This window comes from Emydura macquarii, unplaced genomic scaffold (assembly GCF_026122565.2).
Source record: "Emydura macquarii macquarii isolate MOO-44397 ecotype Brisbane River unplaced genomic scaffold, CSIRO-AGI_Emac_v2 contig_691, whole genome shotgun sequence".
In the NCBI taxonomy this organism is placed as follows: Eukaryota; Metazoa; Chordata; order Testudines; family Chelidae; genus Emydura; species Emydura macquarii.
The window spans coordinates 9,741,175-9,762,924 of record NW_027130828.1 but is presented as its reverse complement, the minus strand read 5'-3'; the positions used below and the strand labels follow the sequence as shown (position 1 = coordinate 9,762,924).

Below are 21,750 nucleotides of genomic sequence, written 5' to 3'. Positions count from 1 at the left end.
GCATGTATGTGTCAGTTTGTCCCTGATTGTAGGGTGTCACTGTTCCCACCCAAAGGAATAATAGTGTGTGAGGGGGAAAAATGTTACATCTGACTCTGCTAGCAAAGGTACTAATTTTTTAGACCCTCCACTTAGTGCCCTCCTGGGTATTGCTCTGGGACAGCTGAGATCTCTTCCCTTATTTGTCTTTCAGTTCCCCTCTTGTACATTTCTCTGCCATTTGTCCTCCATAGCTAGCATTAATGCAACATTGATCCCCTCCACTCCAAAAGGAAATAGTTGCGCCCTCTGAAAAGCATACCTCTCTCTTGGCACTATAAAGGAGGGTGTCCAAGATGACACCATGCCTGCCAATCTGATAAATCTGAGATGTTCTCTCACCTTTACCAACCCCAGCACTAAAATGCCCTTGTGATATAGTCTGGATATTTTTTTCTTGGCCAAAAAAACCTCACTATGTTTATCATTGTTCGGTTTCAGATGTGTCCGCAGCAATCATCTGAGATCCCTGGATCATTGGACCGTGCGTCTTTCCCCCTTCCTCAACTTCGACTTGAGCCCCGGGTCCCTTTCAGACAATATCAGATGAATGACCAAGATGGGTAAGGCAACCAGGACTGAGGAAAGTCAATATAGGATAACATCCTTATCTCCTACACGAATTTTGATGAGTGAGCCAGCCTGGTGGATAAAGCTGTATGCTGCCATGTAGGAGGCATGGCTTCATTTAAAGCTTCAGTGTTTTGCGTCATCTGCAGCAGTGTCTGGGAACATTGCAGAGGCAGGAAGCTGAGCATCTTGAAGGTGAAGGGAGGTTCTGCACATTGTTCAGGGAGCAGATGAACTTCAAAAGGAATCCTGTCCAATCCTAGGTCATGTGGTGTCTCTGACCTGCAGGCTTCAGGGAGGGTTACAAGAGGCTCCTTAATAAACAATGAGGGCAGGGGAGGGAGGATTTAAAGGGCAATAATAGTTGTTTGCAGGCTCTGTTGTGTAAGCATGTGACACACAATGTAATTTACACTGGTACACTTTTATAAGCTGCAGGCATATAGATTCCCTGTGCTTTTCACTTTGGATCCTTCTCTTTTAACTGGTGTTTGCAACAATATCTTTTTGTCTCTCCATATAGAAAAGAGAATAGACCTGGTATATCTCGCCCGACTCGTCCAGTTAGGCAGCAAGGAGAGCGGGCTCCTCGGCCCACCATTATCAATGCAGAAAACTTGAAGGAGCTGGATGAACTCGACACTGATGCAGATGATGGTTGGGCAGGTAAAGTGCCATGATCCTCTTGCTTCAAGCAGGCAGTAACTACTCAGGGAATGAAGAGGATGAATTGCTAACCCCTCCATCCCCAAAGAGAGACACTATTTGGTAACTCAATCCCATACACCCCTTCCCCCCACACACAAGAGGAGGATGTTCTATGCAACGTGGCAGTTGCTGGTGGTGTACATGATGGTACAGTAGATCCTTCTGATTCTCCCATCATGCTGTACTCAAGGAACTGGATCTGAGGACTCAAAAGCTTGATAACGCCACATAGCAGAAAGGGAGCAGCTAGAACTAATCTTCCCTTCTGGGAAGAGATGGAGTCAAAGTTAGCCCCAAATCCTGAGGTTCCCATCGTCTCAGTGCACGCAGCTGAAGTCTAGCTGTGCATAATCTTGCACAGGATGCTTCATCTCCGTTTGCTTCCTCCCTGTCTGTGTTGTGTGCTACCAGTCTTCTGAAATCTGCCCTGCTATTGAGATGTGTTGTCAAGATCTGTGCTGCTTGTTTTCAATAGTCCTAATAATGGTGCTATGCCTGGATACTCAGTTTTTCTAAATTGTCTAGTTTCTGCCTTTCGAGCAGTGCAGCTCTAATGCGTTTGTTTATTATAGGCCCTCTTTCTTTCCTTTAATTTATCCTTTCTTCACTCTCATCACCATAGGCATACATGACGAAGTGGATTACTCTGAGAAACTGAAGTTTAGTGAAGATGAGGAAGAGGAAGAAGCTCTTAAAGATGGAAGACAGAAATGGTAAGAGGTGTCTGTCTGAGATTCCATTGGTGCTGCAGTCATACCTCCGGTTTCTGTTTCAACAAGTGTAAAAATATATCATGAGCTATTTATAATTCTAATCATCAAGAACAAAGGCTTAACACTCCTCCCCCCCCCCTCTACTTTATGGTATAAACACATGGATGCCACTTGATGTCTTTTCGAAAACTACATTAAGACAGCTTTGTGGAAGGATAGAGTATGTGACTGGACATCAGAAGATTTGTGTTCTGTTCCTTGTTCTGCCACTGACCAGCCTTGTGACCTTGGGCAAGTTACATCATCATCCTTGTGTGCCTCATTTCTTCCATTTGTAAAATGGTGGTAATACTTCCACGCTTTTACAAAATGTTTGAGATCTATGGATGAAAAGCCCAATATATGTGCCAAGTATTTTTGATGTTGGATTCTCTAGTCCCACTTTCCATTATAGTTTGTATAATAACCCTTCTTATGACTTGGTGAATGAGTTTGAAATGGTAATATCAAAGGCATTTGTATATCAAGGAACAACTGGGACCCCAGAAGGCTGCGACAGCTGTCCATGAGCTCTTCAGATAGTGCAGATATCAAACACACCCTGGAGGAAGGAAAGAACTGGAGTGACCCAGTTGGTTTGTCTCGGTCAGTCCTCAAGGTGCAAGGCCCCCAGCAGCCTTCAAGAAAGCTGAATGGCTGGATCCCTGGATCAGAATATCAGGTATGTTGAACTTGCACAGATTGACTTGAGTTGATAGGTTGCTTGATGTAACAAACTACTCCGTTTCAGAATCCATGTTGGAATTATATAAACAGCAGTCTAGCTCAACGCATCCACTGTGACAAAATGAAATCTGATAAAGCATTAGTAGTTTAGTGAGTTGCTAATCGTAACACATTGGAACCACCAGGAAGACTGGGAAAGGGTCTTTTGAGCCTACCAGCTTCTAATATTTGGAGCGTGTGGGCACTGCTGAATGATACAAAGCACTCCCTTTACTCCTTGCTGTAGAGATTTTCCTATGCAACAGCCCAGTAGAGAAGAGAGCGGAAATTTAAGATGGGCCAGAATGCTTGGATTGTTTTGTGTGTGTGAATTTAGTAATGTTGTCTTTGGGGTTTGTGCACTGTGGCAATTGGTTTGCATCAGAAAGCAGAGGTCAGGTTTTTGTGGATTTTCAAAACTTTTCAAGCATTTAGCAATTTAAGACTGAAGTCAGATGGGGTTGTGGAAGTATTCTCAGCTAAGAAGCTCTCTGCAGGTGGTGGGGGGTGGGGGGGGGAGGCTTTGTACCTTGTGTGGAATTAAAAAGGTTAAGCTACATGAGGGCAGAGTTTTTCAGATGATGCTCAGTGGGATATTCCTTCCTTTGGCAGAAGCCCCCACTGGGATGTGTTCTCAGACAGCAGTCCTTGGAGGATAAAGAAGAAAAGGTGCCCCTGAGACAGAAGTTTGTCCACTCTGAGATCTCCGAAGCTGTCGAGCGAGCCAGGAGGCGACGTGAGGAGGAAGAGCGGCGAGCCAGAGAGGAACGCCTGGCTGCCTGTGCTGCCAAACTCAAGCAACTGGATCAGAAATGCAAACTGGCTCAGAAAACAGGGGAGACCCAGAAACATGTGGAGAATGAAGATCTGAGATCCCCGAATGTGGAAAAGAAGGTGGCTCAGGAGAATGGTCATACATTCCGTAGAGGTATGGAAATGTTACTAACTTTGCTTCACAAAAGTTGCTTTTATATTATCATCATTGACCTCGTTTAGCTGAGCAAGGATGTAACTACATGCACTGCAGGGGCAAAGAAAGCAGTCGCAGGCTGCTTTGAGTGTCATCACATGGGATTAATTTTGTCTAGTTTTCTAAAGAACATTTCAGTAATGTAGGGCCTTCTTTAAAGAGACACTGTCTGATTAAAAACTATTAAAAAAAATCCTACCACCCCAATTCCTTATCCATGTTACGAACAGCACCTTACCTGATTAGGGTAGACAGAATTTTTACAGTCTGATTTACTTTTTATTATGTTCAATACTTGTCTCTCAATTTAAATTAGAACAAAGCCTCAAATTCCATTTTTGTTTATATAGTCGGTTTCTAGTCAGTTTTGCTTTCAGGTTTTCAAGCCAGGTGCAAAGACTGCAGGAAATTTTTAGAAAAACGGTTTCAATTGGAAAGGTAGGCTTTTTCAGAGCTTAATTTGAAACAAACTAATTTAAGATGAGATTTGATACAAGCAGTGACACTTAAATACACCCAAAAAGCAGCAGAACTGTGCTGCTTGGCACGTGAACAAAGGAATGGTGTGTGTGCATATGTGCGCTAAAGCAGTAATGCAGCAATCTGAACTTGTTCAGCTAGCAGACTTTTTTATTTTTTTTGTTTGTATCAAGTTTTAGGTCTTAGTCTTGGTTTTTGTCGTGTCCTCCCCCCCCCAAATTATAATTCCTTGTGTTTAATTTAGGACCCAATCCTGAAATCACTTATGTGCATCATTAACTTGAGTAGGGTCATTGAGTTCAGCATGTGTGCAGGATCGGGGCCTTAGCACATAAGCTCTTTGGGGCAGTGTTTTGTCACTTGCTCAGTGTGTGTGTTGGAGGAGTAAAGGGAGGGGGGAAGGAAGTAGAGCGGGGCCCTGTTCTGACTGGGGTCTCTGGCTGCTAGTGTAACTCAACTAGTGATGAAGGGGTTATAATCTCCTGCATAAACATTACTGCACTGAGTAGGGAATCATGACTCCCAGCACCATTATTGATTCCTCATTTAGTTAACGTGGAAAGGCCAACCGAATGATTTGTGGCAGTGGCCTGTGCTGTCCTGTAGGAGGTCTGTGCTCTAGAACTCTGCCTCTTGCTCCACCAAGTGTTAGATGTTCTAAAAAGTGTACTTGAATCATAAGGGCCGGAGGAAGTGCCTTGTCATTCACGCGACTCTTCTGGCCAATGTAAGGAGTGGCATTGGGCTCTAACTAGACTATTGTTTGTCTCTCCGTGGTCAGAAGGAAGATGGCAGCATTGGAAAGTCAGTAGGAGAGGTTGTGTGGGCAAAGCAAGGAAAGTGGCATGATCTGTAGGGTTTGTCTAAGGAAGATAGCAGCTGAAATATTGTACATATGGGTAGAGCATAATAGTGAGAATGGCATTGCGAGTTCCCCTGTGTAATACAATCACAACGTACACACAGCTTGTATGTGCGGTGTTCTGATAGGTGTAACCTAAGCTAGCTGCTTTATAATGCAGGCTATCCAATCTTGTTTTCGTCTTCCCAGCTACTTCTGAATGTCATGCACAGGATGTCTCTGCTGGTTATCTAGAAGAGGAAACCACAGCCACAACAGTAGCTGCCAAAAGCAGCAGTGAGGAGGAGCTTAGAGAAGCCACATCCCCGGCACAAGAATTCAACAAATACCAGAAATCACTTCCTCCACGATTCCAGAGGCAGCAACAACAGCAGCAGCAGCAGGTAAGAGGTCTTATAGGTTCCCCCCACCCTTCACTGCACATCATCATCAAATGTTGTTATTTGGGACCAAATCTTATTCTCAGCACCAAGTTCCCAGGCTTTGTGCTAGGGAGGTCCATGGGGTGGAAAACAGGAGTCTTCCTCCTAACCCTGCTCTTCAGCGTGCTTGGACACAAGAATGTGGCCTATGGAGCTGTACTTGGGAATATAGACTTCCTTTTAGGGCATGTTCTTGTGTCCAAACACGCTGAAGGCTGCACACCCTTGTTCACAGCTTCAGAGATTATAAAGCTTAGAAAAGACCATTGTGATAATCTAATGTGACATCAGCATAATGCAGTCCATAGGACTTCCCCTGATTCCTGTTTGAACTAGAACATATCTTTTAGAAAAACATCCAGTCTTGATGTAAAATTTCCAGTGATGGAGAAGCCATCACAACTCTTGAGAAATTGTTCCAGTGGTTAATTACCCTTACTGTTTAAGAAAAAAAAAAAACTTTTAAAAATTGAGCCTTATTTCTAGTTGAAACTTCCAGCCTTTGGATTTTTTCAGATCTTTGTCTACTAGATTGAAGAACCCATTATCAAATTTCTGTTCCTCATGAAAGTAGTTAGACTCTGATCAAGTCACCCCTTGATTTTCTCTTTGTTAAGCTAAATAAACTGTGCTCATTGAGCCTATCAGTGTAAGGTGTGTTTTCCAGTCCTACTTGCAGACGCTTCTGTGGCTGGGGAAGCAGTGGGTGGCAAAGCAGGATTTACCCCTTTGTCTCTGCCGCTCACTTTAAAGAACAGTACTGGACAATGCTGTGTGAAGTGTTGGCTTGTATGCTACACTTGTCTTGTTGTCTCCTGGCTGTATTGTTTTAGGATTATGTAGTTTTTATAACAGCTCTGGTTTGTAAGGTTGTTGCCAGGATCATTTGAATCTAGTACACTCACAGCGGTGGGTTCCTCTTCCCTGACTAAAATTAAGGGTGCAGCAGTGAGTCTTCACCTACCAATGCAGCACTTCCTTCGTGGGGCTGATCCAGCATGGTGCTTAACACCCTCGGCTCCCATTGCCTTCAATCGGAGCAGAATGTGCTCAGCATTTTGCTGGATCAGACCCCTAGTGAACATCTCTCTAAACTCCCACTGACCAAGATATATGTCAGAGAGCCCTCAGCTTCCCGGGGAGTCGGTGGGTGCTAACAGTCCCAGGCACGTTAAAAGGAAGGGAAAAAGGAGGCTGCAGGGGGTTCAGACCAATGTGCAGTAGATTTATTTTCTTAGTACACTTGGTATTGAATATAAAATACATCTACTGAAAGTCCCTCACTCTGTGCCCTTGTTCTGGAGGATGTGGTCAGCTATCTGCCTATTAGAAGAGCCCACCATTACATCTTAGATTGGTAGGTGATGAGACCCATTTGAGGAAGGGCATAATGTGTGGAACTGGAATGTGTCTCAGTCCACCTCCTCCCTGTTCTGTGTTTAAAAAAAAAAAAAAAAATTGTTTTCAGCTAGCCTGCTACCTGACTTCTATTACTCTGTCCCCACCATCCCTTTTATCCGCTCCTTCAGATAAGCTTATTTGTTTGAATTTTAAGCTTGTAGTTGGTCTTAAATTTTTATTTCATTACAGAATGTTCTTCAGTGCCATGCCCATCCTGGACTGATCTATAAATATGATTTCCCCACTTCTCCTTTACAGCTGCCATTAGCCACACTTCTGTGTGAGCAGCACTACAAGAATGCATCCCGGCTTGGAATGATTAGATCAGTGGTTCTCAACCTGCGGCCCAATCAACATAGTGCTGCAGCCCTTTGATCAGGGCCATACAGATAGTATTGAATATGGCCCACATAATACATTGTGGGCCACAATGGTAAATAGGTTGAGAACCACTGGATTAGATGTTCATTGTAATCCTTCACAGGGTAACCATGTAGGCATCAGTTTCACTGGGAGCTGCTATGGTTACAGAAAGGGTTAATTACATCTAGGCTTGGAAGGATTAGATTTTTATTTGTAAATGTCAGGAAAAATTGATTTCACCATACACACAAACTGGCAAGAAAATTTCTAAAGATAACTGAAATTTACAGATAGGCAAAGTAGGAAATACGCTGCTTGAGAACCAGTTTAAGGATATTTTAACTTGATGTTGACAATTTGTGTTTTAACATTTCTAAAGCTTTTTAACATTTTTGAATCTCATTGTCTTCTGTCATTCAGTAATTGTCTGATGCCTTCATAATTTTCTGCAACTGTGCAAATTTAATTTTATAAAAATTGAAAAAAATGCTTAAAATAAACATTGATGTTTTCCATCAAAATTATTTAAAAATAAAAATTAAATTCTGCCAAGCCTAATTGTATCACTAAATTAACATAGCCCTTGTGTTTAGCTTGGAGATTTAGTAATTACTCTTCTGTAGTATGTTACCCCATAATTATTATTGTGATTAGTAGATATTTTGGTGACTCAGATACAGCAGTAAAGGTTGCTACAGTTACTTTATATAAAATGGATGCTATCTAGCTAAAAATCAGATATTTCTAAATGTCCTCCCTGTCATACCAATAACATCTTGAATTATTACCACTTGAATATTTTTTTTTTTTTTTTAAGTCATGCTTTATTTTTCATCATTTGTGTGGCCAGTACAAATAGTTCACTTGTGGTTCTCATCTGTGCTGCTTTTCCATTAGGGATGTTTCAGTCAAAAATGAAAATACAACCTGCTGTCATGGACTTTATTTATTTATTTTTTCGTGATCCCAGTGCAGCAGATAAATGTAAAGCTAAGAATCTTTTCTGTTCGGTTACTTCTGCACTAAGGCAGGGAGAAAGTTTTTAAACCTCAATCATCTTCTCCTGCAAACACTTCATACTAGGTGTAGTACTTTGCTTACCTCCAGTAGGTGGTCCCCATAGAAGTCAGCTGTCATATTCCTGGTAGGAATCATTTCAGCACTGACACACTTTTCTACCTCAACCCCTACCAACAACAATAACAAAAGAAATTAATGCAATCTTAAAATTTCCACCCCAAGAAGAGTGTGTTTATTCTCTGTGAAAAGAAAGAAATGCCAGTGATTCCATGACATTCACTGGCTTTCACTGTTGCTATTGAACTTTACATGGAAGGTGCTCAAATACTATTATACCATAGTGCCTAGGAGCCCTAGTCATGAACCAAGACCTCATTGTGCTAGATGCACAGAACACAAAGATGGTTCCTATCCCAGGGGGTTTACAGACTAAGTATAAGACAAGAGATGGATACAATACAATAGTGATGGACAGCAATATAAAGTCTTACAGGTTTGTCTTCAGTGCAGGTTTGGCTCAGGTTATCTACACGTGGATTAGTCTAGCTCAAGTGAGAGCAGTCGCACTGCAAAACAGAGCGATCAGATCTGCAGCAAAGAAAAGCTGCATCCCCACTGTGTTCCTAGCTTGAGCACGAGCAGCACTCAAGCTTCTGCCCGCATCTCCTGACAGGCAAGCTAGCTCGAGTTTAAAGCATCACTTAACTCTAACTAGAGATTCTTGTGTGGGGATGGGAGTCAGATTAAGAGCAACACTTGAGTAATACCTCAAGGTAACACTTCAGTGAAGACAAGACCAAAGATGGATGGAAATATTTTCAAGATCAAGTCCTTAGGGAGGTAATATTCATATGGAAAATCACCACAATAACTGCTCAAATTTTCTTAAGCATAGCTGTTAAAATGCGAACACCAATTTTATTTTGTTGTTTAAGATACCCTATCCTTTCAGTTTGTATTTGGTTCACTGAAGCCTTAATCAGGGCTTAACTCCTGGGTCTAAACTATTTGACTGGTCTCCTTTTTGAATATAAAAAAAAATGTGAAGAATGAGACCAGAGCTCAAAGGACTGTGCTGCTGGGGATTGCTGGACAGATTTTTTTCTATAGGATTGTGTATTCATGCTCCTGTCACCCAAATCTACTCATAAGGGTAGTGTGGATTGGATGCCCCTGCTCCTCTCCCCAAAATCCCTTCTACTCTTCGTAGAAAGGCAAATTCTGCCTCCATGCTGGTGGCATAGGCCCAGACTGTGGTACCAGACAGTGGAACCAGTGTAATTTTCCTGCATGGGAAGATGTGGGCAGGATGGCAAGACACACTTCATACCATGGAGCTGTGCTTAGACTCCAGCATTCTGGGTATTTAGGGGTGGTCACGTTAAAAGCGGGATCATGACTACATAAATTCCCAGACCATTCCATTCCCTAGCTGTATGGAAGCTACAGAGGCTGCTGCAGCTCTGCTTTGCTTCATGGGCTGGTAAAAGAAGATTAATTTCTTCTGCAGAGTCTCCCAATACACAGCTCAGGCTGGGTGCTGGAACTGCGATTTACTCATAACTAATAGCTGACTCCATTGCAGTGACACCGAGTACCTTACCCAGATCTGAAGAAGAGCTCTGTGTAGCTCAAAAGCTTCTCTCTTTCACTAACAGAAGTTGGTCCAATAAAAAATATTTCCTCACCCACCTTATCTCTCTCCATGCTGTGTGATAGACAATGGTGAGCAAAGGATTCCCTATTGCTGGCCTTGTGACTTGTTCCTTTCTCATCTGGCTGCCCCCATGGAGGAAGTAAAACACCATGGCTAGCCTGGAAGGTTGCATCTCTGTCATTTAGGCAAAATACCCAAAGTAGTTGTCTTTATAGTGGATAATTCAGTCTTATGCATAGTACATTTGGTGTTAGTGGTGACTAGTTAAGTACAACATGAATCCCACAGAATGGCTAAATAGGGCTGCTAAAATGGCCTACATGTAAGGTTGGTGGAGTGGCTTAGCTTCTAGGAGAAACAGGTTCTCTTTTTAAATGTAACTATTTGATGCAGCCTGATTTTTATTGCAGCTCTGTAGGATGGGTTACCTAAATCTACTATCCTGACTCAAGTTGCCTTGGACTGCTCATTTAGTTTAGAACAAATGAACAGAAATCTTCAGTGCCTTTGTTATCAGGGTTTCTGATTGTTAGGCTCTCTTTGACGTTCTTTTTGTTGGTGATCTGAGTAGCAAGAAGCAATGACTCCCAAGATTGTAGTGTTTGGTACCGTTTAAAGGCCTTTTGCACTTAAGCATACCAGGAATTGAGAGCACATTATAGAAGAAGCAACTTTCTTAGTTGGTATCCATGTTTCCTTTGCTTATTATTAAAGAGATTTATCTTTTTAAATACATGTTGATTTTGTAATCATCTCTCCCAGCCTATCTTCTCCTAATGCTGGATCTTGCAGGGAAGTTGAAATCTTGCTCCTCGGACACTGAGCTGCAGGGGAAGCTCTTATACTGTCATAAACACTCCATGATTATTTCAGTGAGGGGTTCAGTGGGAGGAGAAGGAAGTTGACCTTTTATATAAAAATTTGCAGCTTCTGGTAACTTTGTAAACAGTTTTAAAAAAATTGAGTCAAGTTTGACCAGTAAATATAAATCTTGTTTTAATTGGTTCTGTTCCATTTTGAAGGTTTTTCGTGTATATGAAATTACTTCTGTGTGTAGTTTCTACCTGGACTTTTGGCTAAGATCAAATGTCAAATCAGATAAATATCTGTTATGTTCCTTTATCAGGGGATTGTGTCCTGCCTTTATAGGGTAATGGAATGGGACTGACCCATGGTTGCTTCATCCCGCCGAATACTACATAGGAAATACTATAAGATCTTAAATGAACTTATTTCCTTTTTAATGTAATCTCTGGTTAGTAAGTTTTAGTAGTATTATCTATATGCACTAAATATGATCATATTATATATAAAGTTTTCATATTTCCATCAGTGAGAAGCAGCATCTACAGTATTTGAACCAGATTAGTAAATTGTGTTTGACAAGAAAATGCTGTTAAAAATCTCCTATGTGAGATATGTTGGGAAAATGATGTGTAATACTGTGATCTAGCAAAACCAGGAATACATGTGAGAAGAAGAGAGCAATTCAGCTCTCGTGCGCATCTAAAGAAGCACAGGCTGTTTGTTCCCTTTCAAACCTGGTAGTGAACTGCCCATGTCTATTGTTGCTTCTGCCCAAAGCAGAAAGATGCCACATACTTTGGTTCTTTTGAGTTTATAATGCATGCTTGTGTGTAAGCTGGCTGAGGCCAAAGAAAATGCACTCATGACTCATGTCTAGTTGTATCCAGATACTCGAGGTCTTTGCTAACTTGCCTCATTGTTCTGCTTATCCAGGAGCAGCTGTATAAGGTGCAGCACTGGCAGCAACAGCAGGTCTATCCTCCACCATCCCATTCCCACCCTCCGCGTACGTTCTATCCACCACACCCTCAGATGCTCGGCTTTGATCCCCGCTGGATGATGATGCCCTCCTATATGGACCCTCGTATGGCTCAGGGCCGCACCCCTGTAGATTTTTACCCTTCGGCCCTTCATCCTTCAGGTAAAGTTGGGGGGGGGTTTTTTCTATGCTTTCTTGCTCTCCAGTGTTATCCTGATTCTCCGTTTCTGGACCATGTCTGTGGCCTTTTTCCTGAAACTCATATGAGAATGAGAGTTGTTGGGACCTTTGCATTTAGTAACCTGGAAAAATTAATTACAAAGAGCAACCTACATTCTTTTAGGTTCTGACTAGTTCCCAGGTGTATAATGCCTTGAGGACTGGTCACTTTCCTAAGATTTCAGGCCACTAAGGAGTGCTGTAGCAGACAAGAAGGTGGGGTTTTGGCTATTGAGATGCAGGTCAGAACCCTTGGAAGGAGGAGCTATCCCAACCTGCTTTGCCTCCCTGAAATCCCCTCTTCTGCATCACCAACCTTACCTTGGCTCAGACTTCTCATCCTTGCTTTCTGTTGTTGACACTCTCCAGGGATTGGGAGAAGTCAAAAGAGAGGTAAGGGCTGATGAATAGACAGCACAAGAATGTGTACTGGGAGTTTGGGGTGGGATAGGAATGCCTAAGAAGACCCCCACACCTAGTCATGTGCTGTCTGAGGGCTCTCATTTCACAGCAGGTGGGATCCACAACAGGAGTGGCGGGGGGTGGTTTTGGTGTGGTGGAGAAAGTTTTACTCTCACAAAACTTTATTAGATTGCCTAAAGAAAGGTAGGACAAGCCAAAAAGTCCATTCCCAGGTTATATGCTCTTACTATTTGTTAATTCTGCTATTAATCTGCCAGAGATGGGAATCTAACCAGTAGGATGAGTAAATATGTGGTTTATGTTCGTGGTTATTTTGTATTTCTTATCCCTCCCCTCCCCTCCTTGGTCCCAAGCCAGTGAAGTTCTGTATTGCTATGCTTTGGTTTGGCCATGAAAGCTGCTCTAAATAGTGGCCCTAAGGATCTTTGCTTCCCTTTTATTCTGGGGCAGTTGCTTTCCCCTTTATAAATCTCTTGATTTCAGTTTTGCTTTTTAAAAGAAGGTATTCATAGCTGCATTTATCTACCATCCAGGAGGGTGGGGGAGGTGACCTGCCCTAAGGCTGTAAAATTTTGCTTGACTATGTGCCTCTAGTGTTGTTACAACATGAATTCTCTTCTGTTCAGGAATTATGAAGCCCATGATTCAGCAGGACTCCATCAATGGGAGCAGCTGTAGGTCTGAAGAGCAGAACTGTCAGCCATCGGTGCAGCAGGAAAGGAAAGGTGCCTCCATGGATCCTGCCCCAGTGTGGGGCCAGGAAAGCTACGCATCCCTGCAGAGCAAAGGGTACCCACTACCACATCAAAAACAGACAGAGAACATGACCATGGAGGGACTGCATACCAGGTGAGGGCAAAATCATACCATCCTGCCAGGCACACTGTACCAGGAGTGTCTCTTTCTTAAAGAGTGGGTTTGTGGTTTATCCATAAGCCTTCCTCAAAGAGTAGGGTAAGACATTTTTGGTCATTTGTGTTCCCTTGAGTGCTGGTAGAGTGTAGTGATACACTAAAACACCACTGAGTTCTTGCATATAAGGTTACATCCAGTTTGTGTAACCAAAACTTTATAATTTTAAAAATTAAAGAGAGTCTAACTGGTTCTCATGAGATCTTCCCTGTGTGTCCTGGGGCTTTGCAGAAGCTCTCTGTGAGGAGAGGCAGTTTTTGCTTATGCATACAATGTCAAAAATTCTGGCTAACTCATGGGTGTCTTTCTTTTAATTTATTTTATTAATCAGTGATCCTTACCACTCTGATGACTCTGAATCAAGCTGCTAATTTTGAAATCACTATAAAGATCAGAGGCTGAATCCACATTCAGTTCCTGAGTTATTTCTCCCTTGTTTTTATTTTCTGTGCAAAAGCCACTTACTTTTGTTCATCAGCTCTGCCTGAACGGGTATTGCAGACTGGGGCCATGGCAGATCAATAAATCCAGCAGTCAAGTATTTTATAGGCTTATGTCATGATTTAAAGTAGCTAATGAAACTGCATTTATTTATTTATTTTTACTGTGTTCAGCCTGGGGGGACTTGGAGCTGTGCTTCAATCACACTGACTGACTGGCTTTGTTCTGGTTCCTTTTCAGGAGTGACAGCTCTTATTCTGCCTCATCTGGAAGGTCAGAGGGTATAAATGCCCAGCGAGATCTCTTCGAGGAGAGAGGGGATGAGTACTTAAACACTTTTGACAAGAAGGCCCAAGCTGACTTTGACAGCAGTATAGCTTCTCAAAGAATAAGCCACGATCTTTTGTTTCCGCACCAGGAGAACGTGCAGGATGCATGCGTTTCTGGCACCCACCATGCAAGCCTACGGTGTTCTCCCTTGGAGTCTGACTTTATACAAGCTGATAAAAAATCTGAGTATAATGGCTGGGACATCAACCACCATCAGAAATCCTCAGAGGCTGCAGCAGAGGCGGATGAAGAAGTGCCCAGGGACGAGCAGTCATTTAGTACTGACCCATGGAAGAAAGAAGGTGCTGCCAACAAGCCATCTGCTGAAGAGACAGATTGGGCTCCTGAGAACAGAAACACAAACAGTCAGCACCAGGAGCAAATGGGGAGGACCCGGAGATCTGGCCCAATTAAAAAACCAGTCCTGAAAGCCCTCAAGGTTGAGGAGAAGGAGCAGGAGAAGATTAAACTGGAAGGAGAAGAGATCTCACATCCGGCAAAAGAGAAAGCACCTGTCTATAAGGTGGAGAATGATTCAGAAGATTCAGCAACCTTGCTAAATTGCACTCGTTACATGCTGGACGAAAAGGGCTCTTCCCAAGCTAGCTTCACCCAAGATGCTGAGAAATCTCAGGAGGAAGAGGAGGAGGAGGAGGAAGAGGAGGAGAAGACTGAGAAAGCATGGGAGAATAAGGTGTCCAGAGAGTCTAATGACCTTCCTCCCACAAAAAGAAACAACTGGATATTTATCGATGAGGAACAAGCCTTTGGTGGGAGAGGCCAAGGCCGAGGGAGGGGCAGAGGCTTTAGAGAGTTCACTTTCAGAGGCCGTGGCACTGCTGTTGGTGGCAGGGGGGTTTATAACAACCAAAGAAGCAGCAGAGGGCGGGGTCTCCGGGAGTTCAATCAGGTGGAAGACTTCCCGAGGGGCAAGCCCAGGCGCAGGATTGCCAGTGAGACGCATAGTGAAGGATCTGAGTATGAGGAGCTCCCCAAGCGGCGCCGGCAGAGAGGTTCAGAAAACATCAATGAAAGCTCCCACCTGGAGAGGGAGGAGAGCGACCTGAAGAAGGGAGACTTCAAAGATTCTTGGAGGTCCAACAAAATCTACTCGGACGATCACAGCAGCCTTGATGCCAAGATGAGGGCCCCAAGGGCCTTTGGAAGGTCGCTGCCCCCACGACTGAGCAACTCGGGGTATGGGCGAAGAGGCTTCATGGCAAAGGAGCCTTCCCAGTGGCAGGGCAGAAGTGGGGGAACCACATGGCAGGAGTACAGCCAGTGCCCTCCATCAGACACTTTTGGGATCAGGCGACAGTCTGACAGGGACTATCTCCAAGATTCTTACAAGCATGCAGACTCCTTTGCTGGCAGGGGTTTCGAGGAGAACCACCCTGACAACAGGAGGCACTTGTTCCAGGAGGATTACACGGCAGATCAAGAGAATGTAGAGAACAGGCCATTCAGGAGGCGGCGTCCCCCTCGTCAAGACAAGCCCCCCCGATTCAGGCGCCTGAGACAAGAGAGAGAATCTGTTGGCCAGTGGAACCCCGAGGAAGGGGGAGCTGGCCTGTTGCCCAGCCAATGGCCCGGGAGACCCAAGCTGCCCACTGGGGAGAAGAATGGTGTGTCTGGCAGGAGGTCTCCTGAGGTGTCCTATCAGAACTCGTCAGATCATGCCAACGAGGAATGGGAGACGGCGTCTGAAAGCAGCGACTTCAGCGAGAGGCGGGAGAGGCGCGATGGTGTTTTGGAGAGTGAAGCGCAGCTGGACGGCGGCCTTGCCAGTGGCAGCTTGGGAGAGAAGAGAGAGTTGGCAAAGAGGAGTTTCTCAAGCCAGAGGCCCCTTGTGGACAGACAGAGCCGTAAGGCAGAGTCAGCAGGGTTTGGGGAGCAGTTAGTAAGGGCTGGTGGAGGAGCTGCTTCCCGGTATGAGAGCCAACAGAATGGGATGCCAATGAAAAGCAAAAGGTAAATTCAAATTCTAACATACAACATTAGCTCTGTGCATGCGTGTCACCACATGCAGATATCCCTGTAGCAAACCGGACCTGCAGGCAAGAAGGGGTTGACTCATGTAGAGATATTGGCCGTGCTTCCTTACATCACACACACGACTTTTAGCACCAGTTATCCACCTGCATGGTGTTCAGGGGTTTCACAAACGTATATGCATTTGAGCCTGCTGTACCTCTGGTGTCTGCTAGAACACTACTTGTAGTGGGAGTGCAGGTCTGTCTTTGTTTGTTTCAGGAGAGTGGTTGGAAATGGCTGGTGCTGATCTGCCACCCACTCTTCTTTAACCTTGTTAAATCCCGTAGTGCAAAGGCAGATCACTCTTGTGCATTCCATCAATTCAGGTGCTAGAGGGTTAACTGAGACATCTTGGTCATCAGCTCCAAACTCTCCATGTTCCTCCTCCATGGCAGCGGTGGGAAGTTTGGGAGGCTTGTTTCCTCTGTAATGAGTTGATGGGAATGCAGAGGTGAAACATCATTTAAGTAAATTTCTCTACTTCAAAGCTTTTCTAGATCCACAGCAGTGGCTGTGGCTTGCACACAATGTGGGAAGTTGCTAGGTCTGCTTGAATAGACTTTTTGAAAACCTTTGTTGCTTGGCGATGGGTGGAAGGCAGCACTCCTTTCAGAGATACTAATGCTGCATGTCATGGACCTGCGGGTAAGAATATACTTGTGAATACTTTCAGGATTTAAACCAAACTCTACTGGGGATTAGAAGGTTCCTTGCACCTTCCTCTGAAAGATCTGGTGGTGGCCACTATTAGAGACAGGGTACTGAACCAGGGGGCTCTCGGGTCTGATCCAGACCAGCAATTCCTATGTGATCCCTTTTTCTTAGCTGTAGCTTTTGGAGTTACAGGCCTCCTGAAGGCCGAACAGATTCATTGTATTTGGATTAAAGCACTGAAGTAGGCAATTCATGCTTTGATGACACTACCTGGTCTTTTTCTCCCCTGGCTAATTATTAGCAAGATGCTCCATAATAACAGTAGTGGTTTATGCTGAGATTCCAGTAAAAGGGAGTAAAACTGGTGTGTGGTGGGAACTGTACTTGGGTGAAAAGAGAAGCGAGGGAAAGGGGGAGATAGATGTGCTGCTAAATACTGCTTTTTTAAACCAGATCCAATCCCCTCCTTTCGCCCCCAGTCCTTCTTCTAATCCTCTGCACCTTTTCTCTTCAGCTTTCCAGTGCTCTTTATCAGTTAAGCCCTAGGGAATGACAAATAACTGATGGTCAGAGGTACAAAGATTTGGCCAGAAAAATAATCTGGAAAAGGCATATTTTGGCTCAATGTTTGTCAGCCACTTTCTTGCTTCCCTTCTCCTTTCAGCCCCCTGATAAGACTCTGCTGGAAAATAGCATTTATTTTAAAGAGGTTTCAAGGGAACTTTACTCTAAAATTTTTGTACAAGGGTAGTAGACATTGGTGGCACAAGCCCTGAGAGAGAGAGGTGCCTGTAAATCTCCCTGTGAGACAAGCTAAGAGTACAAGCCATGTGTGAAGGGAAGTGCTTTTGTCGGATCACTACTGTAAATACTGTTTTTATCTCCATCCCGTTTCCCACAGTAATGTCCTCATAATCAGGCCTTTCCTCTGAAGCAGCGTCTGTATCAATTGAGAGTACGAGGCGTGAGGAAGGGAGAAGTGCATGTTGCCCAGCTTGGTTAAAAATGTGGCTAAGAGAAGCTAACCCATTTGTGCCTTCCCTTTCCCCTTCATTGTCCTTATTGAACCTAATCCCTTTTTCTCCTTTTCTCACAGATCTCCAGAAGAAGGAGGGGGTCTGGGTAATGCCAAAAGTGGGAGCAGTCACTCTGTTTACAGCCTAGAGAGAGCATCGCGCACCAGCTCAGACAGTGCTGAGGGGCCAGGTAAAAAGCAGGAAAAAGAGCCTAAATCCACAGCCCAGAGAGCAAACGAAAAGGGAGAGACCATGTCACAGTTCGAGCTGAATTATGGAAGTAAGTGTCTAATTTAGTTTGTGTGTTTAAGGGGACACTGTCCAGTTAAACATCACATTAGAGTGTCCTCCTTTCTCTTACTAGTAACACTCAGCATGATTCAAACTGAAATAATTTTGAATGTTAGATTTCTTATTTTTTTCTCCATTTATTTTTGACAAATTTCCAGTGGAATTGACCAAAAAAAAATTATGGAAACGTTTCTGTTTGTCTTAAGTCTTTGCAAAAACTTTTAATTTTTTATTAAAACTAAGTTTTGAGCCAAATTTGATGTTGGTATCCCTTTAACATTTCTTCCATGGGAAGAGTTAGGGGAGTGCTTATAGAAATGTCTCTCTCTACACAGCGTTACAATCTATCTCAAGTCAAGAGTAAAAAATAGACTGGTTGGTTGGAGAGAAGTTGAGAAACCATAGCCATCTAAGCAGAGGAGTGTGATCTGAGCTCAGGACTGAAAGTCAACTGAGTTCCAACCCTGGTTCTGATACTGGCTCTCTGTGGCCTTAGGCAAGTCACTTAACCTCAGGGTTAATAATCCTTAAGGGGTGGGTTGTTAAGGTAAATCAGTTAAACCTTGTACAGGACTTTAAAGACAGTGAGTGAAATTTTCAAAAGCACTTAAGTCACTTTTGAAAATGGGACTTAGGTTCCTAACTCTTGGGTTCTTTTGAAAATGTTACCCAGTGCTATGTAATTAAGCATTAGGAGGAGTTTCTGGGTTAGTCTCTAGATCTAATGCTATTGGTGTTATATGGGAGGCCCAGATTTTGACTGCTAGTCCCAGGCTGTGGTTCCCCAGGCCAGGGATAGTGTGCTCAGCTTCTGTTGGAGAGTAGTGATGCAAAGCACTTCCAAGTAACCCTGCTGGTAGATACTAACAGGCTGCTGTGGCCTAGTTTCCAAAGTGAATTTAAGTTGCTGTTGGCTAAGCTGTTTCACTCCTTATCTTGGATCCCCTTTTGGAATACAGCTTTAAACAATTCTTTTAAACTGTAAATCTTGTTCAGATGCCATCATTGACAATCGGGTTTCAAGCACAGCAGAGGACAGTGAATTGGGCTCTTTGGCAGGAGAAGGCTTCATTGAGGTCCTCACTAAGAAGCAACGTCGCTTGTTGGAAGAGGAACGTAGGAAGAAAGAACAAGCTGCCCAGGTGAGGAGTAGGAGTTGGGAGTACGAAGTACAGCCCGATACCACGTAAAGCCTGCAATGGTCCAAAACACAGAAAATGTTTGAGAAAGCAATGGTGGGTGTGGGTGGGCGGTTAGACTAACCGTGACAGTATTGGGCATAGGAAATCTGATTTGTAGCTGGGCTGGGCTGAGGCAGTCAGTCTATAAGCAATATCCTGTACCTCTCTGACTGTTGCTATGGCTACCTTGGCTCCCAAAGCTTTGGCTGGCTTTTTTTTTTTTTTTGTGTGTGTGTGTAACCAGTTGCCTGTTTCCTGACGTGCAACTTGGGGTGCAAATTAGTGAGCAGAGCCAAAAAAGGGGATTTTGTAAAACTTCTTTGTACAGCTCACAGTCAACCTGTGGAACTCATGGCCAAAACTATAGTGGCATTCAAAAAAGGATTAGATAAGTTTATGAAGGCAAGGTCCATCAATGGCTATTAGCCAAGATAGTCAGGGAATGCAACCCCTGCCTCTGATTTCCAGAGGCTGGGAGTGGACCACAAGGGAAGGATCACTTGATAATTTGCCTGTTCTTTTCATTCCCTCCAAAGCACCTGGCATTGCCACAGGCTACTGGGCTAGACAGACCATTGGTCCGACCCAGTATGGTCATTCCATTCTTTTTTATGTTCTTAGGTCTGGGTGGATAAATTGTGCATTTCTTCTACCGTTTGGAAATACTTATAAGGGAATTGAGGGAATAGGTCAGTTTTCATCTCAGGCTAACAATTGAACAGTCATTTATTAAACACAGAGTTCTTATGTCCAGATCAGCAGCTTCTTCAGCATGCAGCAACTAACCAAAGTTCACTTTCCCAGAATAAGGTTTTGTACTTAGTTCCTGAACCATAAGATTTTACCTGGCTAGGAGGCTGCAGAAATACATATACAGAAGGGTGTTTCCAGGATTAAAATAATAATTTGTAGCCAGAGCATTTTTAGGGACTTAAATATTCCTTTTCCTAGCTGATTTAACCCCTAAGCAGCGTTCTGAGACTGGATTTCTGTGGCTGAATTGTTCTAGGTACTGGGATCCAGAAGTTAGTCGGGGTCTTCTGCCAGTGTAAATGATGTTCCAATGGATCCTTCTGACTCTTCCACTACTCTTTTCTTGAGGAGTGGAACATGAGGAGACAAATTTAAACTGATACACTGAACAAAGGCTCTGATTCCTCCCATCACTATCTCTGCAGTCTCCTATTGTGGGGAGTTAGTACATGTAGAATAAGAAACAAGCAGCCTATGAAACTCCTTGGTGACACTAAATTAGGAGGAGTTGCAAACATGAGTGAGGACAGACATACAAAGGGACCTAGAAGTTTGTCGAGTTACAAAATGTTACTGTGTTTGACCAGAATTGTGAAGAATAGTGTTAGATGACATGATGCTAACCACAACTCATTGGTCCGTGTGGACCAGGATAAATTGGGTTCAATATTGTGTTAGCTAATTGTGATTAAACTCCCAGGTGATGCCATGCTGAGATGATTTGTTCTGGTTTATATTGACTGCCAAGTCAGGCCAACATTGCGTCCTGTGATTTTCCTATATTACAAAATTTTACCACCTTTGAATACTATTGTCAAGTCCCTTAAAGGGAATAGAAACATGGGTACGAAGTACCACAATGAAATTCTGCTTGGAATACTGCAGGCTAATATATTTGATGGGAGAGGGGAATAATCCAAACCACAACTATTCAGTGGAAGGAAGAATCCTGGGACGCAATAATGCTAAAAGTGAACAGCCTATTACTGGAGTTCTGCAATGGGGCATAGAAGCCGAAAAGACAAGTGCAATTGTGGGCTCTGTATGCCCAGGTAACATATTATAGGATGGAGAGGTGATAGCTTCTCTGTGGTGCAAATGTACTTTGAATATTGTGTTCACTTCTGGGCCCCATATTGATCAGATAGACACTAACAAACTGAAGAGAGCTCTAACAATTTGTTGGGGTTTTTTTAGGTGGCTAAAGGAATTGATTTATGAGGAAAGATTTTAAAGTAAATTTGTGTAGATTGGCTAAGTGATGATTAAGAGTGGGATGGAGACATGAATCTACAAGTATTTGAAGACTGTAAATTCTGTAGAGGGATAATTTCTTTTAGCATAAAAGGGGGTCTAATTAGGAGTGGACGGATTAAATTCAGAGATAAAATTTGATTAGGAAATGTTTTGTGACAATCAGATCTATTATGTAGTGGGATACGTCTCCCAAGGGATATGATAGAAGCCTAGTTTCTTGGCACGTTTAAAATTAGACTAGAGAGAGTCTGAGTGAGTGTGCAACAGGGAACAATCCTGCAGTGGCAAGGAGATGTGCTCTGTAAACTAATAGCTGGCTTCCCTCTCTCGTGTCTGAGTCTGTGAATTAACAATCTCTTTTTCACTGTGAACTAGTGAATTGATCCTGCTGTGTCAATAGGACTGGGGAAGAATTAAACAAAAATCTGAGTCGGGAGGTTTTATTTATGTGTTTATTTTTGCCCATCCCTTCCCCTGCTGCTG

The 21,750-nt window shown here is 43.4% G+C and overlaps 1 protein-coding gene across 7 annotated transcripts in view; it reads left to right on the top strand.

The window, feature by feature from the left end:
* The window catches only part of PRRC2B (proline rich coiled-coil 2B), a 67,733-nt gene that overhangs the window by 27,551 nt on the left and 18,432 nt on the right, over positions 1-21,750 (top strand). For all 7 annotated transcript variants that reach the window (XR_010918600.1, XM_067541924.1, XM_067541928.1 and 4 more), the window contains exons 8-18: positions 481-602; positions 1,133-1,275; positions 1,940-2,030; positions 2,559-2,751; positions 3,408-3,723; positions 5,297-5,490; positions 11,711-11,918; positions 13,025-13,247; positions 13,992-16,052; positions 17,866-18,065; positions 19,073-19,218. Coding sequence is in view for 6 of the 7 variants with exons in the window: in XM_067541924.1 (XP_067398025.1) it covers positions 481-602; positions 1,133-1,275; positions 1,940-2,030; positions 2,559-2,751; positions 3,408-3,723; positions 5,297-5,490; positions 11,711-11,918; positions 13,025-13,247; positions 13,992-16,052; positions 17,866-18,065; positions 19,073-19,218 (3,897 nt within the window). In the remaining variant the exon portion in view is untranslated. The remainder of the gene's footprint in view (positions 1-480; positions 603-1,132; positions 1,276-1,939; positions 2,031-2,558; positions 2,752-3,407; positions 3,724-5,296; positions 5,491-11,710; positions 11,919-13,024; positions 13,248-13,991; positions 16,053-17,865; positions 18,066-19,072; positions 19,219-21,750) is intronic.